The 24,817-nt window shown below is 44.6% G+C and overlaps 2 protein-coding genes and 1 long non-coding RNA gene across 4 annotated transcripts; 2 read left to right on the forward strand and 1 right to left on the reverse strand.

Moving 5' to 3' along the window:
* The first annotated feature begins 1,097 nt into the window (after window positions 1-1,097).
* Window positions 1,098-6,489, forward strand: atxn10 (ataxin 10). 2 transcript variants are annotated; one of them, XM_019883303.1, is made up of 11 exons: window positions 1,098-1,254; window positions 2,056-2,247; window positions 2,309-2,391; window positions 2,832-2,928; window positions 3,168-3,332; window positions 3,435-3,515; window positions 3,599-3,755; window positions 3,848-3,965; window positions 4,145-4,332; window positions 5,711-5,774; window positions 6,076-6,489. In XM_019883303.1, exons 1-11 carry the CDS (start codon window positions 1,127-1,129, stop codon window positions 6,258-6,260), a joined length of 1,458 nt encoding a protein of 485 aa, XP_019738862.1. In that variant the 5' UTR covers window positions 1,098-1,126; the 3' UTR covers window positions 6,261-6,489. The 2 variants fall into 2 exon arrangements, with proteins under 2 accessions (XP_019738862.1, XP_019738868.1); XM_019883309.1 differs by lacking the exon at window positions 6,076-6,489 and adding an exon at window positions 5,959-6,056 and having other exon boundaries at window positions 5,711-5,791.
* Window positions 6,490-7,170: 681 nt separating this feature from the next.
* Window positions 7,171-14,477, reverse strand: wnt7ba (wingless-type MMTV integration site family, member 7Ba). The gene is made up of 4 exons (XM_019883318.1): window positions 14,060-14,477; window positions 13,352-13,578; window positions 9,566-9,837; window positions 7,171-9,098 (listed from the first exon to the last, which is right to left on the reverse strand). Exons 1-4 carry the CDS (start codon window positions 14,140-14,142, stop codon window positions 8,619-8,621), a joined length of 1,062 nt encoding a protein of 353 aa, XP_019738877.1. The 5' UTR covers window positions 14,143-14,477; the 3' UTR covers window positions 7,171-8,618.
* A 1,238-nt stretch (window positions 14,478-15,715) lies between these two features.
* Window positions 15,716-23,593, forward strand: LOC109523768 (uncharacterized). The gene is made up of 3 exons (XR_002169839.1): window positions 15,716-15,805; window positions 18,883-18,925; window positions 22,227-23,593. It is a non-coding gene; the product is annotated as an uncharacterized LOC109523768 (long non-coding RNA).
* Window positions 23,594-24,817: the final 1,224 nt, after the last annotated feature.

Here is a 24,817-nt window from a genome sequence, read left to right on the forward strand (position 1 = left end):
TTCTTTCCATTCTACACGCAATAATTGTTGAGCATGTTCAGTCATGAAGACAAAGTGGGTACTATTAAAAAAAAAAGTGCAGCAAGAATGTTTGAGGAAATGTCCTTTGTCAGATGTGGCTTTGCATCCTATTTGTGTGTTTGAAAGTCTTTTTCCATACAGCAAATGTACATATGACTGTCCTTTTTTTTTCATGAAGTTCAATCTATTTTGTCAAATGTAAAAGAATACTTGTGTGATGATCAATTTTACACTGGATTTTCGAGCAAAGCCGTCCAACTGCGCAATTAGCTGTGACCATTGAAGACTAATTGTCATTAAATGTGGTCACTGTTTTGCGCCGAGGAAAGCCACCACATCCTCCCATCAACCGTCTTGCAGTGAATGTAACAGAGGCTCCAAAGTCATCCAAGTCTCACAGAATGTCCTGTTTTTCCTGTAACTTTACACGGCCAGGCTCCTCAATAAACTTCCAGTTTGGTGAGGATATTTCCAGTTATTACCGCTCGCAGGGATGAATAATCAGATATACAATACTGGAAATGTTTTGCTCTGTAAATAACTCATGTTAAAGATGAAAAATGGCTTGAGGGCGAATACTTTGCCACGTATATAATCAACTGATCTGACTTTGACCACCGCCGTCGTGCTCCACGTGGCCAACCAAAACACGGGGGGGCAACCGTAGCGGGGGGAAATCCTGTGATCTAAACTTTACCACACTGCATGGAAATCCCAGATGCTTGTCCTGTGGCAACAACTGTCCCACAACTTGTCTCGAAGAGATGAAAATCTGGACTGCAGACTTTAAACATTGCACTCGGTGAATGGATTTCATATGTCGGAGGCGAACTTGTGTGAATTATTAAAGGGGAGGGGCAACAATTGCATCTCACTACACGTTGCATAAGTCAATGGAAGTTAAGAGAGGGTTAAACCTACAATAAATGTTATCTCCTCTGTTCATTCACCTTCGGTGACCGTTTGTTTTCATCGAACTGCGTGAAATATGCTTGAAAAAACTCGCGCGTGTTGGACTCCGCCTCTTGCTGTGACTCAACCAATGAGCTTTTAGAGCTACTTCCGCGTTTGCCCCACTCGCCCAACACGCGTCAAGCAAGAAAACATGGCAGCTGCTAGCAACCCAGACGACTTTTCGGCGTCTATCGCGCGTATTTTGAATGAAAAACACTGCCGCGAACACTTGGATGCTCTCCAAACGTTTACGGCCGCGTTACGGGACCATACATACAGGTGGGAACGAAGTCGCGTGTTGTCTCGTATTTCGACAGCGGAGGTGTTAGCTTTCTTGCTAAGATAACTGAACTGTCAAGCATACAACTAAGGTAACTATTCGACAGTATTGGAGCTTGTATATCACCCTTTGAGTATACTTCTAAGTTTTCCTCACCTTATATGACGAGGTGGGAGCTGAGGCAGGATTGAAAATGTTTTACAAAGCCAAATCAGTTTGACTAGTGACCTTTATTGGGCTGTACGAGAAGGCCACATTAATTCAAAGATGCATTATTTGAATAAGGTCAAAACACATTTGAAAAAATGCAGCACTCCTGACGACCTCAGAACAAAACCCTAAAAAACTGTTCAAAACGCTGCCGCATGTTTCTTCTTGATTTGAGTTTATGAGCTGTAACTGGACACTAATTTCCCAAAAGCTCCAGAAACCATGAGAAAATGACTGTCGTTGATCATGATTTCATCCACGCCAATGCACCTGCTCACCCCCTCCACATCCAACCAAAACCACTGGGCTCCTCACATCCAAGATACTCTTACTCCCTCAAACCCGACTAGGCCTTGGGTGACCGGGCTTTCTGTTTTGCTGCATGTCAGACTTGGAAGTCTCTTCCACTTGACCACTCCACAATCAATCATTAAAAAAAACAAAACAGGGGACTGGAACGGCTTAAGAACATTAATTTCAATGGGGAATATTGATTTTATATCGCAGTGGAGTTAGCTGCTTGATCACGGGGTAAATGAAATGTATTGTTGTTATTAATAACTATGAGATTTTATTTGCTCAACCGGTAGGGATGTTGTGGACAGAGAGTGTTTCTCCACTCTTCTGAAGCTCATATCCCGACTAAGCGACGAGCTCAAAGCTGCCAGCGGCGCCCATCAGGACCTGAAATCCACCGCTTTGCACCTGCAGCTCGCCGCCGAGTGCTTCCGGGCTTTGAGGAACTCCTGCGTGCAAAGTGCTCGCAACCAGAGCCTCGTCAGGTACCAACATGCATCATTCACGTGCTTGTGTGGCCAAATGCCAACATCTTTCCTCTTTTAGGGAACTTGGTTTTGTTGATGTTTCCATTCAACTCCTGAGATTCCTTCACGCAAATTCAAAGAGCGGGCTTGGCATTTTTGAGTGTAAGTTATCCATTCCAAATGGAAGGTTTTAATAGTACAGTAATCCCATTTTACGATGTGTTTTAAAAACTGGTTCCATCATTTTCATTATGGTGACAGTCGGTCATAAATCAGATTGCAACAGTAATTCGAGTCACTTCAACTTTTTATGGTTCACAAAATAGTGGGATGTCAATATGTTGACTGCACTTTTTATGCACTGAACTAATCTAAACACTCAGTAAATAAGTAAATAAAATACACATTTAAAAAAAATAAAGCCTGCCGACCAACCGGCTGAAATGATCTATTTTTTCTCCTGAAATTGCAGCCTTTGCGATTTAAAAATGGCTTTCTACTACGTTTAAATGTCGATTTAAATTAATTGTTCAGCCTCGGTTCAAATGACAATTTTGGTCAATGTAACTTTTTTTTTTTTCTTTCAATGATCTATTTTATAGCTCTGCGTTGTGCGATCCAGTTTCTTGGCAATCTATCCGTGGGGAACCAAAAGTGCAAAGATGACATTTGGCGGCTGAGTTTTCCAGGACTGCTCTTGTGAGTTGACACAATTGCAAGGCGCTGTATATCAATGTAATCATGTCCAGGACACAGCGGTGGCAAAAGGACTTACGTTGTTCAGAAGTAAAAATGCTTTTTTTTTTTTTTTTGTCAAAAAAAAAAGAATGGTAATAGATGCCTAAACATCTACTTACAGGTGGTACAGAATAATGTAAAATACATCACTGCCAAACAGGCGCATGCATCACGAGCACGTTTCCCCAAATTGCGAGCAGGCAGCTGCTCAACGTGGACGACGAGAAGACGGTGAGCTACGCCTCCATGGTGCTCCACACGTGCTTGGATGAAAACAAGGTGGAAGAAGTGGCCGAGCTGCAGAACATCCAGCTGGCGCTCAGGGTGATGGCGCTCTGCCAAACCCAGCCCGAGCTGGACTGGACGTAAGAGACCGTTGGCCAATTTGTCCATGTCACAAGAGAGTCCCCCCCCCGCCCTCCGCCTTTTTTTTTTTTTTTTTAAATCCCAATTTCTTTTTTTAACAGGGTCCTCATTGCAACTCAGCATTTTCTCAAGTCTTCAGCTCTGGTTGAAAACATGTACTTTGCAATGTCTCCCTCTGAAAGGTAATTTATGTGGATTCATACCTCAGTATTCTTGATAACAAGTCTATCGCTGTGAAGAATTGCCACATGTGTGTCTTTTTCAGGCTGACCCTCTTAGAGCTGATCTCTGCCCAGCTCAGTGGCGGCGAGTCGCTGGATAGCGGCATCCCGCCCGGCGTGGCCCGTTTCCTCGCCTCCTCCTTCCAGAAAGGTTGCGGAGCCGTGCTGAGCCTCGCCACCGGCTCTGCCTCCAGTGATGAGGTACTGTACATCAATGCTACTCAAACCTTTTACATTAAATACCATCGAAACCTGTGATGGTTGACTGCATACGGCATTGCAATTCTCTGCAGGTTCTGCAGGAGGCGCTGACGGTGATCAGTCTGCTGGACGTGCTGTGTGAAATGACATCACACCAAGGGCAGTTCATGTTCCTCCAGGACCATCCGGACCTCCTGGTGACCACCGTAGGTAAATCAAATCTCAAACAACAACCTCCCCTTCTTGACTTGACCCCGCCCCCTCCACACAGCGCCCCACTCGCCGTCGTAAAGGTGTCATGGCGGAAAGCAGATTCCCGTACGCATTCCTGCCCCGTAGTCGATAAAACACAAATTTTAAGTGTCTCTTTCTCTGCTGTTTCCCATCAGAGCTCCTGAAACAGGTTCACACCATCGGAAAGAGCAGTGAGAACATCTTCAGCTCGGCTCAGAATTTTGACTCCCTCGTCGACGCAGAGACGGACCCGTCCGGCCAGTCGCCCGTCGTTAGCTTCAAGGCTCACCTCATCAGGCTTGTGGCAAACTTGTGCTATACGCACGCCAACAACCAGAACAAGGTAGATCGATGCATAGCATCCAAAAAAAAGAGAGAGAAAGAAAAGGAAAATTTGTTGCGCTTGCCCTCATTAGTACACTCAGTACTGTTACAGCTCAAAGTGCAAATTTTGCTCAGGTGTGTGAAAATCGGATATCTCCGGTCAACCATGTGTTTTATTGGTGTTCTTCGGTGAGAGCCCATCTCAAATGGGATATGGGAACTTTGATTTTGAAGGAAGATTGAAAAGCGAGATAGATGGACGTCATGCTTTTTTTTTTCTCCCCCACCCAAAGTTTCTTCTTGAGTGCGTTATTATTTCACAGCGCGAGCAAGAAACGAACAGCCGCCAACTCAGCTGGATGACGACGGAGAGGAAATGAGTTTATAGACTCTGCCTGTTCCTGTCCTTACAAAGCATGTTCTGGCGCTCTCCCCCCTCGGCGCCTCCCTCCCTCGCTCGCCCGCCGCCGCCGCGATTTTATCAGCTTGCCTCCGTGGCCTGCTGTCAACGTATCACTCGTCACATCAAGATAAATGTTAGGGTGATCCGGGGAGGAGCTGGCCTCCGTGCGTGCCACAATATAGGGCCTAGTCCCGTTTAATAGGAAGCGATTGATGGAATGCTTGTGGGATGGACACCCTCAGTTGGCCTCTCTGTAATATTTATGGATGCCGATCTGCGGGCTGTCAGTGGTCAGAAATCACTCCGTATCTGTTTTCACCACGAAGGTTCCAGTAAGCCACATTTTACTCTGTTCCCCCGTCTGGAGAGATCGGAGCAGAAGATGTCCTCGCCAAGTGCCGAACTGGATGTGCATAAAGCTGAAGTCCAGTTGCTGCAGTGGAAAAATGCAGAGCGGGGCTGTTTGTTCTCGTCTCTGACAACACCAACAGCTTTTTTTGTTTTGTTTTGTTTTGTTTTGTTTTGTTTTGTTTTGTTTTTTTTTTTAAACACGGCTATTAGTTCTGGCGTTCTGTTTGGAGAGTAACCGCCGTGACAAGTGGAGGTCAGCGGCAAGCAAATACAATAATTGAGCCTATGGACGCAAATAAATGATAAGAAGCAGATGAAGCCGTTGTGACAGGCTGAGGCTGAAGCCACAACTATGCCGCTGCTTTTCTTTCTTTTTTTTTTTTCCAATTTTCCCTCTGTAGATATCATTTGCCTTCAAATAATCACTCGGAATTTTCAAACACGGGCCCTATTTTCTCACTTATTATAAGAGACAACAACATTGGTTTTGTTGAGCGCGCTCTATTGCGATTGCAGTGCAGCTGGGAAAGGATTCAGCGGGACAGGCAGAGAGTCGAAAAGAGTTGCCGCAAAGGGGGTCGATTATTTTGCATTTGTTGTGAAAGAGAATGACGTTGATTTACAAGTCCATTTGTTTGCTCAGGTGAGAGAACTGGAAGGCATCCCCCTCATTCTGGACAACTGCAGAATCGACAGCAACAACCCATGTATCCTTGGCGCTGGCGTCGGGACAAAAAAAAAAAAACAATTTTGTATTTTTGTCCCCGCGAGTATGTTATTTTTCCATATTTTTGACCAATATATATAAAGTGTGAAAATGGATTGCTCTCTTTGACAGTGCAATGTTTTTTTGGAAGGGGGGTTGGAGATTCCGCCCGTGTTACTTTAAAGAATTTTCAACACATATTTTGAATTCTTCACTTCTATAAGATGTCGAATTCCGTTACACTCATCTCACCTAAAAGTGGAAAAAATTCCGTTGTCTCTCCTTATAGAACACCTCCCCAGTCATCAGCCAATGGTCAATTTTGGCCATTCGGAACCTCTTCGATCACAACCTGAAGAACCAGGAGCTGCTTGCCTCTCTGGAGCGCCGCGGCGACGCCGACTACTCTGCACTCAGGGACTTGGGCTTTCGTGTGGAGGAGCGGGACGGCAGCTTGTTGCTCAGACCCACCAAGAAGGATGCGTGAGGTTCTCAAGGGTGGGGCACAGGTTTGAAAATTGTGGGAAAGCGAAGTTTAGGGTCAAGGAGCTTTTCGTGATATTTTTGAAACCCACAAAAACGGCTAAGCTACGTTCAGAGTTTATCTGGCTGATAGCCGGTCAAATGTGAATTAAGCATCATGTCGCTTATGCTTTAAGTCGAGAAGACAATCAAGCAACGACAATACAGAGAGTCGTTTTGGAACAATTAAAAAATAATCAAACATCATTGTGAATGTGTTAGTCGAGCTAAGTAGAACTAGATTCAAGTTAACTTGCTTCCAGCTTCAGCAAATGCAAACTGTCATTTACTTTTTGTGTTGGCCATCAGTGGTCACTCTGGATGAGATGACAGGGCCGGAGAAGCGTGAGTTTACAGAATCCCCACCCGATACACTGAACAGTCCTGACACTTGAACAATGTGTTGGTTTACGGGCCCGCCCGTGCCCTCCCTCACCCTGTTTGCTCTGTCTCCCATTTTGTTAATGACAAGATGCGCTGAAACAATCGGCCAGACTCTCCCCTCAATCCGCCGCCATAGTGCGAGGAGCTTATGTGGTTCCGGTCCCCGAGGGTTTCAGACAGCTAACAAAACAGCGCTTACTTGCGCTCCACCGGCTGGCCGCAATGCTTTTGAGCCCCACAGGAAAGAGGCTGTGCGAGTCATTCAGCGCCGCCGCGGCCGTCTGCTCACCTCCTAACATATTAGTCAGGGCCGCGACTTCTGCGCTTTCCCATATCAGCGTTTTGTGCTGCTTTGCGTGTGTCCCCGCTGCAAAAAAAAAAAAAAATCGGTTCCTATTTGGGATAAGGCTGAATAAAGACATTTGTACACTACCCACAACGTTTTGGAATGACTTTATTGAAGCCAAGAGAGGCCAGATGCGGCCCCCCCCCCCCCCCAAAAAAAAAAAAAAAAAATCGCTTCCTATTTGGGATAAGGCTGAATAAAGACATTTGTACACTACCCACAACGTTTTGGAATGACTTTATTGAAGCCAAGAGAGGCCAGATGCGGCCCCCCACCCCCCCCCAAAAAAACAAAACAACAGGCATTAAGAGGAAGCTCAAAATGTATCAGGGAAGTCAAGAGTTGCTTTTCGAAAGCAAGAATTATAAAGATGCTCAAGTTTGTACTAAATTCACTCTTGCAATCAAACTGAATTTCTGGTCTACGTTGCATCGGAAAAGGTCATCGTGATAATCTGGGCTACTTTGGCGACGCACAGATTATTTACAATTTCGGAACAACAGAATCAACCCCGAATAATTTATAGCTCTCAAAAGTGACCGCCCCTCCCTCCCCACAAAGACAATACTAACACCCCCCCTTTTTTTTTTTTTTTTTCATTTTTAGTAAACACTTCTTGAATGGCAGCGTCCTTTCCTTTTGTAAATGACATAAAGTGCCATGTTCCTCATATAAAAATATACTCTTCAAATTGTTTTGTCAGTTACATCAAGCCTAAATAAACATGATTTAACACATGATGGGTGATGGACCAAAAATAGCTGCAAAGGCCCTTTGGTCTGTGTGGTTAAGGCACATGCCATCCACCCAGGCGGCCTTAATTCCGGGTCTGAGCCATTCATGGGAAATATGTCCGTTGCAGCCCGACCGGGTCGCGGCACCGCGGCGGCGTTCCGGCGGGCCTTGCGCGCTTTTCTCAGCCCTTCAAAAAAAAACAATGAACACAGTCGGGATGGAAAGTGCCGTTCACGCTCACGAGGTTGGATACTAAAAATAGAACAGGACCCGAGAAACACAAGCCCGTGCTTCATCAATACCGTAAAAGGTGACGGGTAACTAATCATGGCGACGAAGGACAGATTTGTCTGAATATTTCGCCAACGCTGACGACGCTGCACGAATCCAGTTTGCAACAGTAGATCATCGAGAAGCAAAAAAAAAAAAAAAAATGGTGAGTTGTTGTTTCCATCCTCTAGAATTATGCAATAAAGTCTAACATAAATTATTTTAATTTCAGTGTTCAAACAGAATACAGTGTGAGTTACAGTCAGTCGTATTCCGGCTTTTTAGCCTTTGGGTGTTCCCTCACTTTCGACCGCAGCACTTCCAGTTAAGCGGTGTGCCGCTCGCGTTGCCGTCGTAGGAATTATTTTCCGTATGCGTACGCGACACCCTTTTCTATAGTGTCACTTTCAACCTTGTTTTGACGTAAAGCCTCGGCATAACCTATCCTTTCTCCCGCAGGATCTGTTGTTCCACACCGGCTCGTGAGGGAAGTTTACATCTCCCCTGTCCTAAAAGGAGGTCCAAAAAATGTGCAAAATCTTTGAATAAATACTTTGAATAAATCCCCTGACCTCGCACCCCCACGTTCTACTTGCAGGTAAAAACTTCTGCGTTCTCGCTGCAGGTGTTGCACCGGACGACGCAGCACCAGTGGAACTTGCAGTTGCACTGCCAGACCCGCGTGTAATGGTGCGTGTCGTAACCCCGGCCGCAGCACATCACGTTGCAGCCGTCCGTGTGGGCCGACGTTCCGTTGCAGAGTCTACCCCTCGTCCCCGTGCTGCCCGTGGCCTTGTCCTCCTCGCAGTAGTTGGGCGAGTGCTCCAGGTACACCAGGTCGGTGTCGGTGGGCTTCTGGTAGGCCCTGCCTTCTTTGAGCCGCAGAAAGGAAGGCTGCCGGAGGCGGGAGGCCTGGACCGGCTCGACTTGAACCGCCGCGCCGTAGCGTTCCTTGAGCAGGTAACCGATCTCCCGGAATTGGGGCAGCGTGATCCAGCAGGTCTTGGTGGTGCAGGAACCCGAAACGCCGTGGCACTTGCACTCCAGCTTCATCCGCTCTTCCAGGATCTGCGCACAAACACACCCACTTAGTGTTGGGGACCTTTGAAATGGCGCCATCCAAAGAGCAAACAGTCACTCAACCGCGGTTGAGATCTCGCTCGATTGAGATCCTCGAGTCTTTTAAAGCCGAAAGAAACGTGGGACACCAGAGAAGATTCATGAAAGTCTGGGTTGTCACTCACGATAAATGAGGGTTCATTGTACCTTTGCTCGGATACCGGCAACTGCGCTGCGACTTGGCCGGGAAAGGGCCTTGACTCCTTGCGACTTGGACTCGAGTTGACTTGTGTCACTCGTTTGTTGACTCGTGACTTGACCAAAACTTGATTTAAGTGTGCACATACATACGGTTGATAAATTGGACTGCCCCTCTTGACGGAAACATGTCTTGTGAAAATACTCATGTGACCGTGCGCGTTGATGTGTCGAGAAACATTCCCGAAATGGAATCGGATCGACTCCGCCGCCGGTACCTTCCGTCCCGCCTCGTTGTTGTGCAGGTTCATCAGGCGCCGGGCGTTTTTCTTGATCTCGCGGGCGTCCACGAAGCGGCGCGAGAACTCCACGCCGTACTTGACGTCGGCCGAGCAGCCGCCCCACTTCCAGCCCTCCTCGCGGTCGTGGTAGCCCTGCTTCTCGCGGTCGCAGCCGCACTGGCTGAGGTTCCCTCGGCTACACGCCGCCGTCACCACGTGTGCCACGCCGGCAGCCGTGATGGCATACGTGAAAGCCGCCTCACGGCTCCCTGAAGAGACGTACGACAAAAATCTTACGTGCGGCCAAGACAAATGTTATGACGTGAATTCACCGTTGGGAATGAATTCAACGGTCTCCTAGAAACAAATATTAGAATCGAGCTTGTCGCTCAGTGCTACCGAGGGTGTTTTTGGCCAGAAAAAAAGGCCTTGTTAGTCCAAAACGGGCCACCTCTGGTGCTACGTTGTCAGTGTGAGGTAGCTATGGACAGCGGTTCTTTCATGTCCCACATGGCTTCCATTAGAAGACGTCATCTGGTTTGCAGTAGCAGACTCTGCATGCAGCCGAGGCGGCAATGAAGGTTTTTAATTGCCCGCGATGCCGTAGGGCCACCGTAGCGCCGTCATACCATCACGGATGCCGGCTTTTTCTGCCTTTTATATCAGGAAGCATCTGGATGCTCCTTTTGCCTCTTTAGTCAGCGGGGACGCGAAAAGCCACGATTTCCAAAACCAATTTTTGAAACACGGAATCGTATGACCACAACGGACTTTTCCACTTTGCGTCATCTCAGGCACAGCCCGAGCCCAGAACTTGCTTCTGGATGTTATTGATATATGGTTTTCCCGTTGCAAGGCTTAGTCTTACTCCTATTTATTTATTTATTTATTTATTTTTCACTTTTTTTTTTTTTTTTGGTGGAGGCGGTGACAAATCGCATTTCCTTGAAACGGTCCTTCCAAGCCCAAGTAGCAATATCCTTTATGGACTCATGTCAGTTTTTTAATGCGGGGAGGCAAGGTCGTTGGAGATCGCTTTCTCCCTCACATGGCGTGATTTCTACGCATTCTGCGGATATTTCATGGATATTATGGTTTGTCGAGGATGGAATCCCCATAAATTCCTGACAATTATTTCTTGAGAAATGTTGTTCTCAGACGCTCGGACCCTTTAGCCCACACGCTGTAGCGCCGAGCCTTTCAAGGATTCCCCTCAGGACACAATTATCAGACCCCATCGTCTATTAACAACTACTTGTCGAATCTCGCAATCATTCCTCGCGCGCTTTCTGATCCCGAGGCCAATGTCTATCCGCTAATTTATGTCAAGTGTCCACAACTGCAGGCTGAAGTCATCAGCAGTTACGGTTCACTTGTTGTCCAAACTGCAGGAAAACACAAGTGACATCTACTGGCTGACCAGAAGAGTTTTTTTTTTTTGTTTTACTGGATAAGCCTTCCTGTTATGTTTTATGTGTTTGATCAATGGAATTTCTCACACGGCTCAAATGTCTTCCTGTGTCCGTCTTCGGCGTTCCACATTGTTTTTGCAAGCGATACGACGGCATTGAAAACCTCCGTTGTCGAGCTTGATTGACACATGCCCATTTCCGAGGAGTTTTTTTTTTCCGCATGTCGCCATTTGAACTGGAGAATAAACACCTTCATATTTTATGGCATGCTGTGTAGGGGGCGGCGGGAATTAATTTACTGGCACCACGGTGGGTCGGCGTAATAGGATATCCGCCCTCGCCAATCAGTGTAATGCGTCCTCTCAACAGGCCGCGGTATTAATGCACCGCGTCTCGGGTAGGAGCAATTCTAATGGCTCCCCTCCAACCTGACAAAGTGAAACCATCGGGCCTGCTGTGGTCCCCCCCGTCCTCACAATCCATAACTAATAACAAACTCTGAAGTCTTCTCTCATCAGGCTAAATCTGTAGAATCCGCATATATTGTACAGGGAGCATTTCTCAAGGCATCAGGCGCATGCGACGGCCAAACAGCCATCTCCTCTCGCCGTGATTTGTTTGGATTGTACAGCGGCGCATTGTTGCCATCCAGCTGCCGGGCCTGACTTCAATTAGTGGTTAGCGTGATTCAACCCGGCTCTTTCTCAACTCTTAATGAGTTCAAAGGACTGGCGGTCAAGCAGATGAAGTGGTACAGATGGTACATGAGTGCCGTTTCGGTTGACGCTCTTGAGCAATTGCTGCTGAAACAAAACCCTCACTTATGCTAAATACGTTATGTAAAAAAAAAAAAATGCGCAAAGGCCGTGAATTATGTCGTACTCATTTATGGAGCCGTTGTCTTAACCTGTTTTGCAGCATTTTGTTTTTGGGGCGCGTGGCTAAAACGGAGCCCAGTGATGACCCCGCAATGCCCCGATGGGATATATTGCAGCCTGCAATGGCTTCACGTCGATATATTTTCACGGCTCGGGCTTGTGATTGTGGTGTCGGCGTAAGAAAGATGTCAGACAAAGCTGCATGCATTTTTCCAGATCGTAGTCGAGCTATTTGATTGACAGGTGATCAGGGTGTGGTTTCTGTACATACAGTGGACGCACCCGCAGCATTTGAGAGGGGTGGCAATGACTTGATTTGCCGCGATATTTGACACATCATTTTAAATACTTTTTTTTTTTTTTAATCATTCAAATTTGGCAGGCTTTTTAAAAGAAGCTTGTGAAAAGTACTGATTTGTGTTTTGAAATGTAGCGATTAAAAATGAACAAAGTCATTTGAAAAATAAATAAGTAGAGTAGACACTTTAAAAACTTATTTTGAAACGGTCACAAACGATTTGTACTTTGTTCCATTTCACCATCCTATCGAAGCCATATTGCGCTAGTTCTGGAGAAGGTTCTTAAAATGAAGTCTCCATGGGGAGTCCAAGCTGGATCCCGAGCGCACTCTTCTCCGCGTTTACACGCCACAGAGTGAAAGGAGACATTTCCTCTTGACAAAAGAAGGAAAGGGATCCAGATGTCTGTCTCTGCGGAGCAAAGTGATTGCTCCCAGAGCTGCGAGATTAAACGCGGGCCCAAACCCGCAACTCGCAACGCCGCCGCAACAAAACTTGGCGGTACAATTTTATATAAGGCTCTGGCAATGAGGAGCCAACAGGCTTGTGTGGGAAGTGGAGTGGCCTCAAACCTATTTGACGTCAAGATGTAGCATCTTCGTGCAAGGGTAACTGCTTTGACAAGTTTTACAACTCTGCAGTCGCATTCTGAAATAGAGAGAGGGGGGTCTGGGAGGGGGTCATTGGATTGCCTATATTTTAGGATGAGCTCTGGAAAACAGTGCACACAGTTCCCTTAAAATCCAGTAATTTACTCAGAAGGGGTGCTTTTGAAGGTTTAGTTTGCTATCGATTTTTGTCAATGCATTAATGGGCTGCTTGCTCCAAATTCCGGAAAAATTAATAATTAAAAAAAAAAACTTTATGACTTTTTTTTAGAAATAGCCCCCAATAGAAGCCGGCCCACGGGGCGTCTGCCAGGCTGTACTCGCCGGCCAGTCCAGCCTTGGTTAAGGGTTAGGTTCAGCAACAGGGGGATTTTTTTGGGGGGGGGGGGGGGGGGACTTCTTAGTAATGGTCTCACAGGCAGTATACCTCTCCCATAATGACATCTAAAAGGTTCAAATTACAATTGTCTTGTTTCTTTTCCCATCTACTGGATTTTACGTAAAGGTACAGAAATAACTCCTCGTAATTTCTGTACCGTCGCAAAACCTTCATCAACGATCACTACTGAGTCGCCAATGGACTGACCTACTCTCAGCTCTTGTCCAAAGACCGTCCTCTCGCCCAGGGCCGAGCAGTTCCAGCGCCCGTAGCGGAACTGATACTGGCACTCGTTGATGCCCAGCTGGGCGCCCTCCCCGATGACGATGATGGCGTCCGGGCGACTCTGACACAGGGCCCGCTGACGCGGCGCCAGGCCCGGTATCTTGTTGCAGATGATGTTGGCGCCCAGAGCTACCACGGATGACAGCGTCCTGTGTGCGGACAAGAGACCCGGATGAAGTCACAGGTCAGAACCGTACGGGGTTTTCATTGAACATGATTGCAAGTTGTAGTTTGCGGTCGTTGAAGAGCGGCAGTACATGAGGTAACCAAAATATTGGGCAATAACGCGCAACTAAAACGCAATGACAGAAACTAGGGCAGAGCAGTTAATCATGGTCCACGTCTATGGAAATATCACACATATGCTGCGATTCCTTTGTGGTCTAACATGAAATTGGACTGACTAAATATTCCAAGTCACATTTTTCCCCACTATTTCCAAAAGTATTCTGTCTCACCAAAGAGGAAGCCCAACAAGTCAGTGCGGAAAGAAACGAGGGCACGTTACTTCCTTGTGCTCAGCACCTGCGTCCTCGCGCGAATCGCCGCGCGTCAAAGTGATGTGATCCAAAGGCTATCGGGGTTTTTCAAAATGCGGAAAAGGAGCGGCGCGAAGGGTGAGGCACGTACAGGTAGCTACCGCTGCTGAGAATGAGGAAGATCTGCGGATAGTAGACGGACAGCAGCGCGCTGCGAGACGAGATGATGAGCATGGTTGCGCATTGAACGCAACTTGAGCTTCTCTCCTTACTGTCCTTAAAAAAAAAAAAAAAAAAGAAACTCCTTTCCCAAAGCGTCCAGGCAGGTAGTGGATTCAAGGCTTGCTCGTCGGTTCTTCAGCTCCGAGCTCCACTGGCGGTGCGCCGAGGGTGAGCCGCTGCATCCCGAGGCCGAAGTGCGCGCTCCCACCTGGGCTGCGAGAGTGCGGGGGTGGGCGTGGTGCGGGTGTGGAACGGTGGGTGGGTCGCTCCGTGCGCATCTGAAAAGTGGCGCTGCGGGTCTTTGCGAGGGGGGGGATGCAGCTGCACATGGTGCTACCGCGTCGCCCACCTCCAATCCCGAGCCGGCCCACGCCTCCGTGGGATGGGGTCCCTTCGCCAAAATTTCATTTGGGGACTCCTCTTTTCCTGTTAGTAATATTATTCAGCAGTCATTGTTGCATGCTTCCCTTGAGGGATAATCATGACAATAAATGTTTCAGACCGACTCGAAAATGCTGGACTGCATAGTGCCGTAGCCCTCACGTCATCAAATTCAAAGCAGAGGCTTTATTTCTCAATTGAGTGTTGATGATTATAAGACAGTGTTCGAATATTAGCGCTACATTTGTATCACAAATAATCCTTTCCAATTCCAATGACTGGAAATGCCACCAATTCTCCTGCCCCACAATGTACGTGTGCAATTTGGCCACTAGGGGACAACATAATAAAAGCAGAGATGCACGCAGTTTCACAAGTGACTCACTTTGCCGCAAAACTAACATTTGTTTTCTTTTTCAGAGGATGGAGAATATATGCCTGTAGGTATTGTTTTATTGTCTATGTGCATGTGTTCAGACATCTGTTGCCCGGTGGCTATTGACGCTATTCATTCGCATGTCTATGGTGTTTTGTATTGTGTGTTTGCGGTAAACTATGCCCAAGACAAAGTTGCGTGGCTTTAAATATGCAACATATCCTCCCCTTTGCTTTATGTCTAGTTTGACAGTCAATTCCAACTGGTGTTGGCACCATGAAGTTCTTGTATCGGGATTATTTGCTCGCAAGTCAAAATAATGGCTAGGCAGTTAATGCCGTAGTTAAAATCTCAAATACAAAATGAATAGCACTAAAATTTTGCCTCAATAAATGTTTGAGGTCAAATAGTTCTCAAAGATTAAATAACATGATACACATTTAGAACATTCAATTCAGTGATTGTTTGTTTACCACGAGAGAGAGCTTGCATACTACTAGTCAGGAGTGGTACACGTACCAAAACCGAGTCACTGATATATTTGAATATACAAATATTTCAATCCAAATATTTCACTTTCTAATGTTGCTCTGTTCTACCACTGCTCCCAAAATAAACAAAATATAATTAAATATTACTCCATCCCCCTAGTTCCCCTTCCACATCACCGAACAAAAATGTCACCAAAAGTACTGGAATAATGATGATGTTTTGTGAGAACGCATGTAGTTTAAGAGCATTTAATTGTTTTGCCAAGAGTATCTCATCATTTTGTCAACATGACGCTTTTTTAACACGCTTCTTTCCTTTTCCTCCCTTTAGTGAAGAGTTGAGAGGTCACGCTTTGTGCTGTTTCATCGGCGTCTTTGCGCTCTCTTGTGGTTGTGGAGGGGAAAACGTCTGCCGCTGCAAACCCAGGTACATGCACTTAGGAGGGCAAGTTGTCTTCAAGGCTAAATCATTTGAGTGCAAAGTGTGCTTATGAACACAGAAAAACGCTCACGTTGTTGCCATCTTGACTTTTGGGAGCGTTTTACCGGGGGAGGCTGTCACGCCAAAAATAAGCAGGGGGTGTTGTGTTCAGTTCCTCAGAAGCTTTAAAAGATGGGCTCGCTATGTTATTAGCTTCCTTCACAAGAGAACAAAGTACATATTGTAGACGCTTTCGGTCCAGAGACCATACTTTCAAATCTTTAATGTAAACAGACTACAACAACAGTTTGTTCTTTGAAAAGATTGCCTCGAGGCTCGTTTGCCTGGTTTGAAAACTGTCCAATCAGATGTGCATAGCCCGGATGCTGAATCCTGCGTGACTTTCGCTCCGAGTGGCCCTCCTAACCACATGTTGTAAACGCCAAGATAGCTCTTAATAGTGTGCGTTCAAGTCTTGGCAGTTGCACCGCGATATCTGTTTCTTTTCACCAATTTTAGTCTAGAAGTTGAGTTTCAGGGGGGCCCCTTGTGTTGGGAACACGTGTGCCGCCGAGCAGGACATGAAATCGGGGATGAGAGTAGCCATAAAGACTTAATGAGTTCATGTCATTCAAGGGTGTTGACAGATGAGACATTATCTGCTCGGTTATGGTGATTGACAAGGCTGGAGGCGAAGCAAGGGAAGCATCGCCCTGGTCGTAAAATGTTTTTACAGGGCTGGAGGCCTTTGGATGTACAGCAAACCCCCCTCTATTGCGGTGTATATACATTCAGAGACCATTTAGACAGAGAGACCATTTAGTTGTACCTCCTCCCTGCAGTTTGGCACATAGTCAGCAGTCAATCAAAAAAAAAAAAAAAAAAGCGGCTCAAGGTGTTTATCGCCATTCCCAGTTGACGAAACAAAATCAACGAAATAACACTTTGTGTATGTAAAGCACCACAGAAAGAAAACTCAGCAAAAATCTGAGATTTTTTTTTCGGCAAAATGATTTAATGTCACCATTTTTGTCTTTTGTTGTTAATTTGTTAATGTGTTTAAAAAAAATGTTTAAAAAAGTGCTAATGTCAGCCAATTGCATTGAAGTTTGAACACAAACGGTGAAGCAACACACATAGACAGATGTCTCCATTATGCTGCCCCCAGGTGGTCAAGATGGGATCAACTTAAGGAGCTACACCATGTCTATTGAACTGACGCAAAAAAAAAAGGTAAAACTGATTGTATTCAGTTGAACTATCTTTTTTTTTTTTTTTTTTTTTTCATGAAGTACAATACTATATTATGTTGCCTGTATTTGAATGGGAAGTCCTTCCACACTAAACGCAACCAAATTTAACTTGCTTAAAAGAAAATGACTTTCTGGAAACTGTCCCAACCAAATTGGAAACATAATTGTCCAAAGTGTCCAAATTAATTAACCTGTGCGTGTTTTTATATATATTTTTCCCCGTAGACTTGTTCACATTTCGTGGTTGAATGTTGAAAGTATACGCAACATAACCACATAACACACGCCGTCACTTCACCCCTTGTGCCTCAGTCCGCTCAGTAGAGCAGCAAAGTGCAGATTTTCCCCCTAAAGTGTGGAATATTTTTTTTTTGGGGAGGGGGGGGTGGACTCTGGACATAATTGGCTGTCAAAAGTGTCACAGAGTGAAGATGACATGAAGAGCGGCTTAATGTGCCTCAACGCTCATTTAGCAGTCAAACATAAGTAGTCGGAACACTTGTTCCCATTGAGATTGCCAAGGTTGTCTTTAAATACAGCTGTAACCATGACGCGCACAATTATATCTCCTGTACGCAGGAGTCAGAGGCTTAAATCCTGCGCCAGGCATGTGTCGGCGTGAAGAACGTTTCACCTTATTTAACAGGAAAATCTTGGCGTTTTCTTCAAACGGAAACATCGAGCTGCTTTGCGACGGCCTTGTAGCCTTTACCTTTAACCTCTTTGCGGATCATTTTATTTTCCGGTCTCCTCAGACAACCTTCGCTTCCTCTGGTCCATGTTTCCCGTGCTAGACTCCACGTCACAAAAACAACGCGAGCGAGGTATTAGCAATTTTGCCCACCAGTGTGCACAACACTCCGAGAGGTCTCACGATCCTCTCTGACTTTATTTAGCGCCAGAAGGGGATAAAATGTGAGGAAATAACGCTGTGTGGCAGCAAACTGAAGCGTCAATAAAAACTGAGCTTCATTTTCTTCGTGAAGGCCTCTTTCGCACTGGCTGGCCTCGCGTTGTGCACATCCTGCGGTGAATTCTTTGTTGCCTGGGACGTCTGCATAACAGCGGATGTCAGCGCTAAAATGAACTACGTTGAATTTACTCACATTAGAAGTTTGATCTGAAAGCAAGCAAGGCCAGAAATTGATTCCAGAACAACAACATTTGGAAAAGCTCTTGTCTCTGAGGCGGCGTGAGCCTCCCTTGAAGGCGGATGAAAGCCCCCAGTGCATAAATGTCACCAAAGTGATTATTTTCTTTTCTTTTTTTTTTTTTCTTTTCTACAAATGCTTTTTATTTATGTTCTCGTGGATGTGGGGTTGGAAACATGTTGCAGATGTGGAGGAAGTAAATACACGACATGACAATGGAGCCTTTTGAGAACAGTGTCGCTCATAAAAGCGGACGATATTTCAAGAGTGAGCCATTGGTTCGAAAGGTTTTTTGAAATTTATTTGTTTTTTAAGTGATTATTATTTTCCTTATCGGAGGCCAATCTTTCTCTGCCGCGGTTCCGGTTGTAAAGATTTGGATTTTTCAATGCGCCAAGTCATTCATAAGATGAGGTAAAAGAAAAGAAAATAGTTCGAATGTGCTTGTGAAATTTGTAGGTTTTTATTTTAATCATTTCCACTTAGTTTCATTGTAATTCAGTACACTGTAAACACACACACACACACACACACACACACACACACACACACACACACACACAACTTGTGTTTTATTGCGCTAATAGAGTCATTTAAGTTGGAACCACGGCTGACATTTATGTGTGCTTAATATCTTGCGTGAAGATTCATTCAGAACCGTCTGTGCTTTTCATTTCAGCCTTGGAAGAAGATGAGATCCGAATTTCAACACTCCAGCAAATGTAAGTAACTCAGAAATCCTCAAGGGGGCTCTTCACCCCCACGTTTCGTGCGGTGCGCCAAGCAAAGCTGTACAGCAGCCCACATAGCTACAGCAAAAAGTTCCACCATTTTGGTTCCTACGGTCCAGATTGCGCCTTTTGCTCCAGCAAGCCCCGGGCATCCCACATTTTTTTATTTTTTTGTATCGCTCACTGACGTGTACACCTCAAAACATTCATGAAGCCATTTCATCTTCTTGACAGCGTCATTCCCAATTAAATTAAAAGCTGCCAGAGATCTGACATCACACACGTATACTTTTACCGCTGAGGGGCCTACAAATGAAGTTGTTTTACTCATTATATATGTTGTTTTAATTCATCTGCTGATTAATTGGTGATCGTAATTTTATTCCGCTCTGAACTGGTTGGCGGCTAATCGCAGCCATGGAAGTGACATTGGCTCATTTTGAGGCAACAGACGAGCTACAGAAATGCCTATTTTATGGTTTAAGTGTGTGAATTATTTTTAAATCTCATTCACGTTTGAGACCCCCCCTCTCACCCCCACCGTAAATTAAGACGATCCTTTTTCATCATGGTCGCATCAACGGTCAATTTATAGCCTATTTGAGTTTATTTAATGTACTGTGTTAGTTTAATTGCATCCATTTGTAACGTCACCGTGGCTGTTTTTTATCCGGCGCAGACTCATTTGATCTGTTTGTAATTTGCATGGGAAACAATTGCGCCGAAGGCGGGCTGAGTTTTTGGAATGAAAGAATGATACACTTCTGAAAGTTTCTGTTCTTTTTGGAAAACACAAACAAATCACAGAAGGACGAAAAGAGAGTCACGTCGTGTTTGTGCTGACCTTGCTGATTGTGTTTGCTTTCAATCACACGGGTCAGGACGTGGGTCAGGCCCCATGGATCATTTACTTTAATGGCCGCTTCCTGCCTGCTCACACGCATGCGGCACATGGAGATGTAACGTTATTTACTTGACGTGACGCGGCAGCGATGACGCGGCCTCGCCAAAGGGAGGTTTGTGCAGATTGACCAAAAAAAAAAAGAAGGAAAGGAGGCTTCGTGTCATTTTGTGCCCTGTTGGGACGACAGATGTGCGGGTGATGTCATGTCGAAGGAGGGACAGGGCGGAGTGAGCAAAGCGCGGGAGGGCGGACGGATGAGGAGGAGCCTTCGTCCTGGAGTGGGATGAGCGAGGGAGGGGAGTGAGGGAGCGCCACATCCGCCATGGCTGTCACGTGACCGTTTCATAAGATGGCACCCGGCTTCCAAAGAACCTTCAGCTACCTTTGCAAACAACAAAGCAAAAGAGTTCCCTGCTCTTCTATGAGCAGCACATGCAGCAAATGTGCTTAAATGTTGTTGCGTTTTTTTTTTTTTTTTTTTTTCTTTCTTCATCGCAGGACCTTTCACAAAGCACATCCTTTCCAAACCACACAGACCGTTAGAGCTATAATTTACTTAGCGCAGTCTTTGCTGAAGTTTACCCTCCCATGCCGGGACGGGCCGCAGCATAAGAAGCCAATTGTTCTCTGGGTCTGTAGTGACAATGGCTGTTTGTAGCCCTCCGGGAGAGGGGGGAGAGAAGAGAGACAAGGGCGTGTGTTGGGGGGGGGGGGGTCAAAGGAAAGAAGGAAAAGGCAGAAAGGAGAGCCGTTTCATCCAAGTCATTTGTGCTGGTGACTGCTGGAGACACACGGTTACGGTCCACCGCCGAGATGCTGTTTTATGGAAGTCGATCTGTGTGATTAGTTAGTGGCACTGATTCGCTTGCAGTGACAGGCCGCGCATTTGCTACCCGGGCTCACCTGACTCACCCTACCTCTTAATTATTATGCCGCACAAAAAAAAAAAATCAATACTATACATGAAAAAACAACATCCACTTTTTAGCTCTTTGTTGACCAACAGTAGAATAATCAAACATAACACGCGGGAGCTGCTGTCAGCCACAGCTCACGACCTGGCGCTCACGTAGACTCGGGGAAAAATTTGGCCAACCTGCCTGCAGCTCGCCATCCTGTCAAATGTTATGCTTGCAAATATTGGTCCCTTCAAATGCATTCAGGGATGTGTTTAAAAATGTGTTTTAATGAGTTGGTGTGTGGAAAAAAAATCTTAATTAATTCTGTTAAAAATAAATAAATAAATAAACATTAAAATTTAGGAAAAATAAGTTGTACTAAAAGTAGTTTGAGCAAGATTCCCAACATGCAAGAATCAAAATCAAAATACTTAAAACTAAAACTAAATACAAAAAAATTCAATATCTAAAATAAAACACACTAAATAACACGAGTAACCAGGGGAGAAGCAAAGCAAATTTTCTCAATTCAAATCATGTCCAGCCAATCAAGTTAAGTTCCCTCGGTCATGTGACCCTGGCATTGGCAGGATAGGCAGCATTTAAAAAAAAAAAAAGTTAGGAATTCAAATTCAAACTCAGACGGCACAGCTGTATTTCCATCCTGTTTTCCCAACCGCCTCCAAAGCAGCCAGACGTCACCACTTAGAACCGTCTGAGCAACATTCAAGCAAATCGTGGCCAAGGGGTCAAGGGTGACCACAGACACCTCACAGACGCCGCTTTACTGCATCTCCTCGACAGGACGTCGCCTGCATCAGTGTGGCCAGTGCTGGCATTGGTGCATTTGAACCACACTGAGATGTGGGGTGCTCTTACGGGCCCATTGCAGGAAGGTGCATGCAAAAAAAGAGCGCCCCTCTCTCTGTGTGTGTGTGTCTCCGAGCTTTGAGGTCAAGTGCAAAGCGGCGCTGTCATTGATTCACTGAACACGAGGCAGCCTTGCATCCAAAGGAGTCCAAAAGCTAGCAAAACAAAGCTCCTTGAGCCTAATTTGCACAACATTCAGCATGTGATTGGCCCGGGCCATTTTGGCCTTTAAAGAAGGAAAAAAAAATTGAGAGTCACTCATAATTTAAAAAATATATGTATTCATATATATTTATAAATGTATAGCAATGTATTTTTCTATGAAGATAATATTAAAAGAATCACAAGTGTAGTCAGGACATGTTTAATGTGTCATCAAATTTAAAAAATGAATATAAAAATCATAAATTAACATTTAAATAAACACTCGATCAAAAACAGCTTGAAAAGAGGCGCCGGGCTCCTTTTTTTTTTGTCTTCCAAAAAAAAAAAACCTTTTGGAGACTTTTTTTTTTTTTTTTTGAGAGAGAGAGAGAGAGCGAGAGAGAGAATGCTGGAGCCAAAACCAATCACTCGAGGCATCAGAAAAGTTGCGAACTAGCTCCTCTCTTATTTTCAGCCATGTCACGAGTCCACGTGGAGCACGTCAGCCATTTTGAACAACAGCAAATCAACTCGATGAAAAAGATGCGGCCTGAACTCACTCTCCCCTGGGGGTCTGACCTGCACTTGAGGACAATCCAGGCCTGGCTGGGTAATCATTGACCTGTTCCCCGTGGCAATCAAGTCACAACATACTGTACAACAACTGGGCTGTCGATAATAAAGTGATCATATCTCCACAGGTGCATGAACCCAATCAGACAGATGAGGATGTATCACATTTCAGACCAGAAATTTCAACACGGACCTCCGTGATATGCACTGTGCATTTTCGTTATCACCGTTACTCAGTGGTGGGTCATACAGGTGAAATCGACATGGCAATGCATAGGTGCTGAAATATGATTGGGGAAAAAAAAATTTTTGCAAATAGACAATCATCTCAGAAGTTGTTACCCCCTGGATCAGATTTCAGTCGGGGTCGCACACCGGGCTGGTCCCGGCTCAGTTCTGCACAAAATCGATCTTTTAGTGGTGCAAGGTGGGGCGTGCGCCGCACTGCAGCACTGCTTTGTAGCGGGGCATGCAAAGGTAAAAAAAAAAAAAGTGGAAGGAGCTGGGTGGGATGGGAGGCGGCAGTTTGGCCCTTTGCAAGAGCCACCTCCCACTTCTCACTTTTCCACACCTCCTCACTCCCCGGCCATTTTCGCCTCCTCAAGCTGTACTCCTCCGTACTCTCTCCACTAACTCCGGCAACGAGCCTATGGCCTGAAATTCAACTAAAAGGGGCCTCGGCTGCCTCGGTTCGAGCTTAATGTTTCTTCATATGACTTGATAATTATAGTGTCAATCAAAATTAGACTCGGTCCTCTTCCTGATACAATCTTAATTGATGGTATGAGTGAATAAAGTGAATCACATGGGAGACTGGTGGCTTTTTAGGTGTGCAGCTTATAAGAGTAAAACGCCACCGATGATAATAAACCATCAATTGTTTATTCGAGTGACTTTCCACACTTTTGCAACTTTTCTTAATTTTTTTCCCCCCCTCCGTGTAGTTTTTATTTAAATAAACCACAAAACAGTCAAGTTAGAGAAGTACAGTATAAGTTTTGCTTGGTTTCCCTAATTTACATTAATTAGAAAACCCACCATCCAGAAATGAATTTAAATCCATTGACTTTTATAAAAGTACACAGTGAGTATTATAGACAAATCCATCTCAATTCTTTTCATAACGTAAGATTAAATTCTTTAATTTTAAATGGACATACATCAGTGTGTTAAGTATTGGGTGAAATATATAAATAGTATAAAATCTCATCTTTAAAGTATGTTTGAAAAATACGTGAACAAAATCAAATGAAGTGAATCAAATGTAGAAGTGCTGGTGTACAAATGGTCAAAGGTCTCCCACTTCTCCTACTTTGTTTGGTTTTGGAATGAATTAGCACACACTAGTTCATGACATTATTTTATATCTCAACATTAAGTAACAGCAATACACATTTTCATATGTTCATTTGGAATTAATTTAAGTTTTGACAGGGAACTCGAGGCTTCCACTTTAACTGAGGGGCCGGCAAACACAGGTTTGTCGTTCTTGCACACACACTTCAAGTTATTTAAAAAAAAAAAAAGCGAACAAAAAAAAACATTCCAATCAATCCTGTCAACCGTTAATCCCTTTAAACTCAATAACCTACATGCTTTATATTGACTAGTCGAGACGAGTATACACACTCACTCTCTCTCTCTCACACACACACACACACACACACACACACACACACACACACACACACACACGCTTAATCCTATCATAAATCTATGTTTTTGATTACCGTAAGCACAAAACATTTGTTGGTACCATACTAATCAATACCTTACTTAGGTGTAAATAGGATTTTAGCTGCTGCCCCATTTATTTAAGTCAATTGTTTTACTCGATAGATGGACAGATTGATAGAAAGATGCACTGTAGCTACTTTATTGATCCACAAAAACATTTGGCATAGCAGTCTTGCTATTTTACTAATATTAATAAAGATATGAAAAATATTAAATAGATTAGATGTCAAACAGTGGCTAAAGACTTTAAGGATATAAACATATCAAACATTTATGTTACTTTCCTTTTTATCCCCTATTACACTACATAAATACAAAAATAAACAGATATGAAATTTAAAAGTTTTAGTTTAGGACACTATAAAACCAATAGTTCCTTTAGTTATTCTGAATTAAGATTATATGGTTAGGTGTTTGTTTTTGTTATGGGTTTTATTATTATTATTATTTGGGTGTTAAAAAATTGAAGTTTGGATTTGAATTTATATTTTGAAAGGGGGTCCTTGGTAATATGTAAAGTTTGCTTCCCTGGGTTTTTTTGATGTCCTATATTATGCCTGATTGTTATGGTAGATTAAAAAAAATATAGCTTTACCAAATATTTAAACACGTTTTAATGTATTTGTAAAAACTATTGTCATATGTGCAATTGATGTGACTGTTTGAGAAAAAAATTCTTGTTCACCTTAAAAAAAAAAAAAAAAATAAGAAGGAAAGAAAGGAAACAACATCATTATCAGGTGCATATCACCATCA

This window comes from Hippocampus comes, unplaced genomic scaffold, assembly GCF_001891065.2.
Source record: "Hippocampus comes isolate QL1 unplaced genomic scaffold, H_comes_QL1_v1.1 scaffold528, whole genome shotgun sequence".
Classification (NCBI taxonomy): domain Eukaryota; kingdom Metazoa; phylum Chordata; class Actinopteri; order Syngnathiformes; family Syngnathidae; genus Hippocampus; species Hippocampus comes.

Bases quoted from the DNA above. Each gene is read 5' to 3' on its own strand.
- wnt7ba (XM_019883318.1), bottom strand. From the start codon at position 14,142: ATGCTCATCATCTCGTCTCGCAGCGCGCTGCTGTCCGTCTACTATCCG. The intron at 9,838-13,351 runs GTCAGTCCATTG...ACGTCTCTTCAG, and splicing joins TGGACAAGAGCTGAGAGTAG to GGAGCCGTGAGGCGGCTTTC. The intron at 9,099-9,565 runs GTACCGGCGGCG...GTTTGTGCGCAG, and splicing joins ACAACGAGGCGGGACGGAAG to ATCCTGGAAGAGCGGATGAA.
- atxn10 (XM_019883303.1), top strand. From the start codon at position 1,127: ATGGCAGCTGCTAGCAACCCAGACGACTTTTCGGCGTCTATCGCGCGT. The intron at 2,392-2,831 runs GTAAGTTATCCA...TCTATTTTATAG, and splicing joins CGGGCTTGGCATTTTTGAGT to CTCTGCGTTGTGCGATCCAG. The intron at 2,929-3,167 runs GTGAGTTGACAC...AATTGCGAGCAG, and splicing joins AGTTTTCCAGGACTGCTCTT to GCAGCTGCTCAACGTGGACG.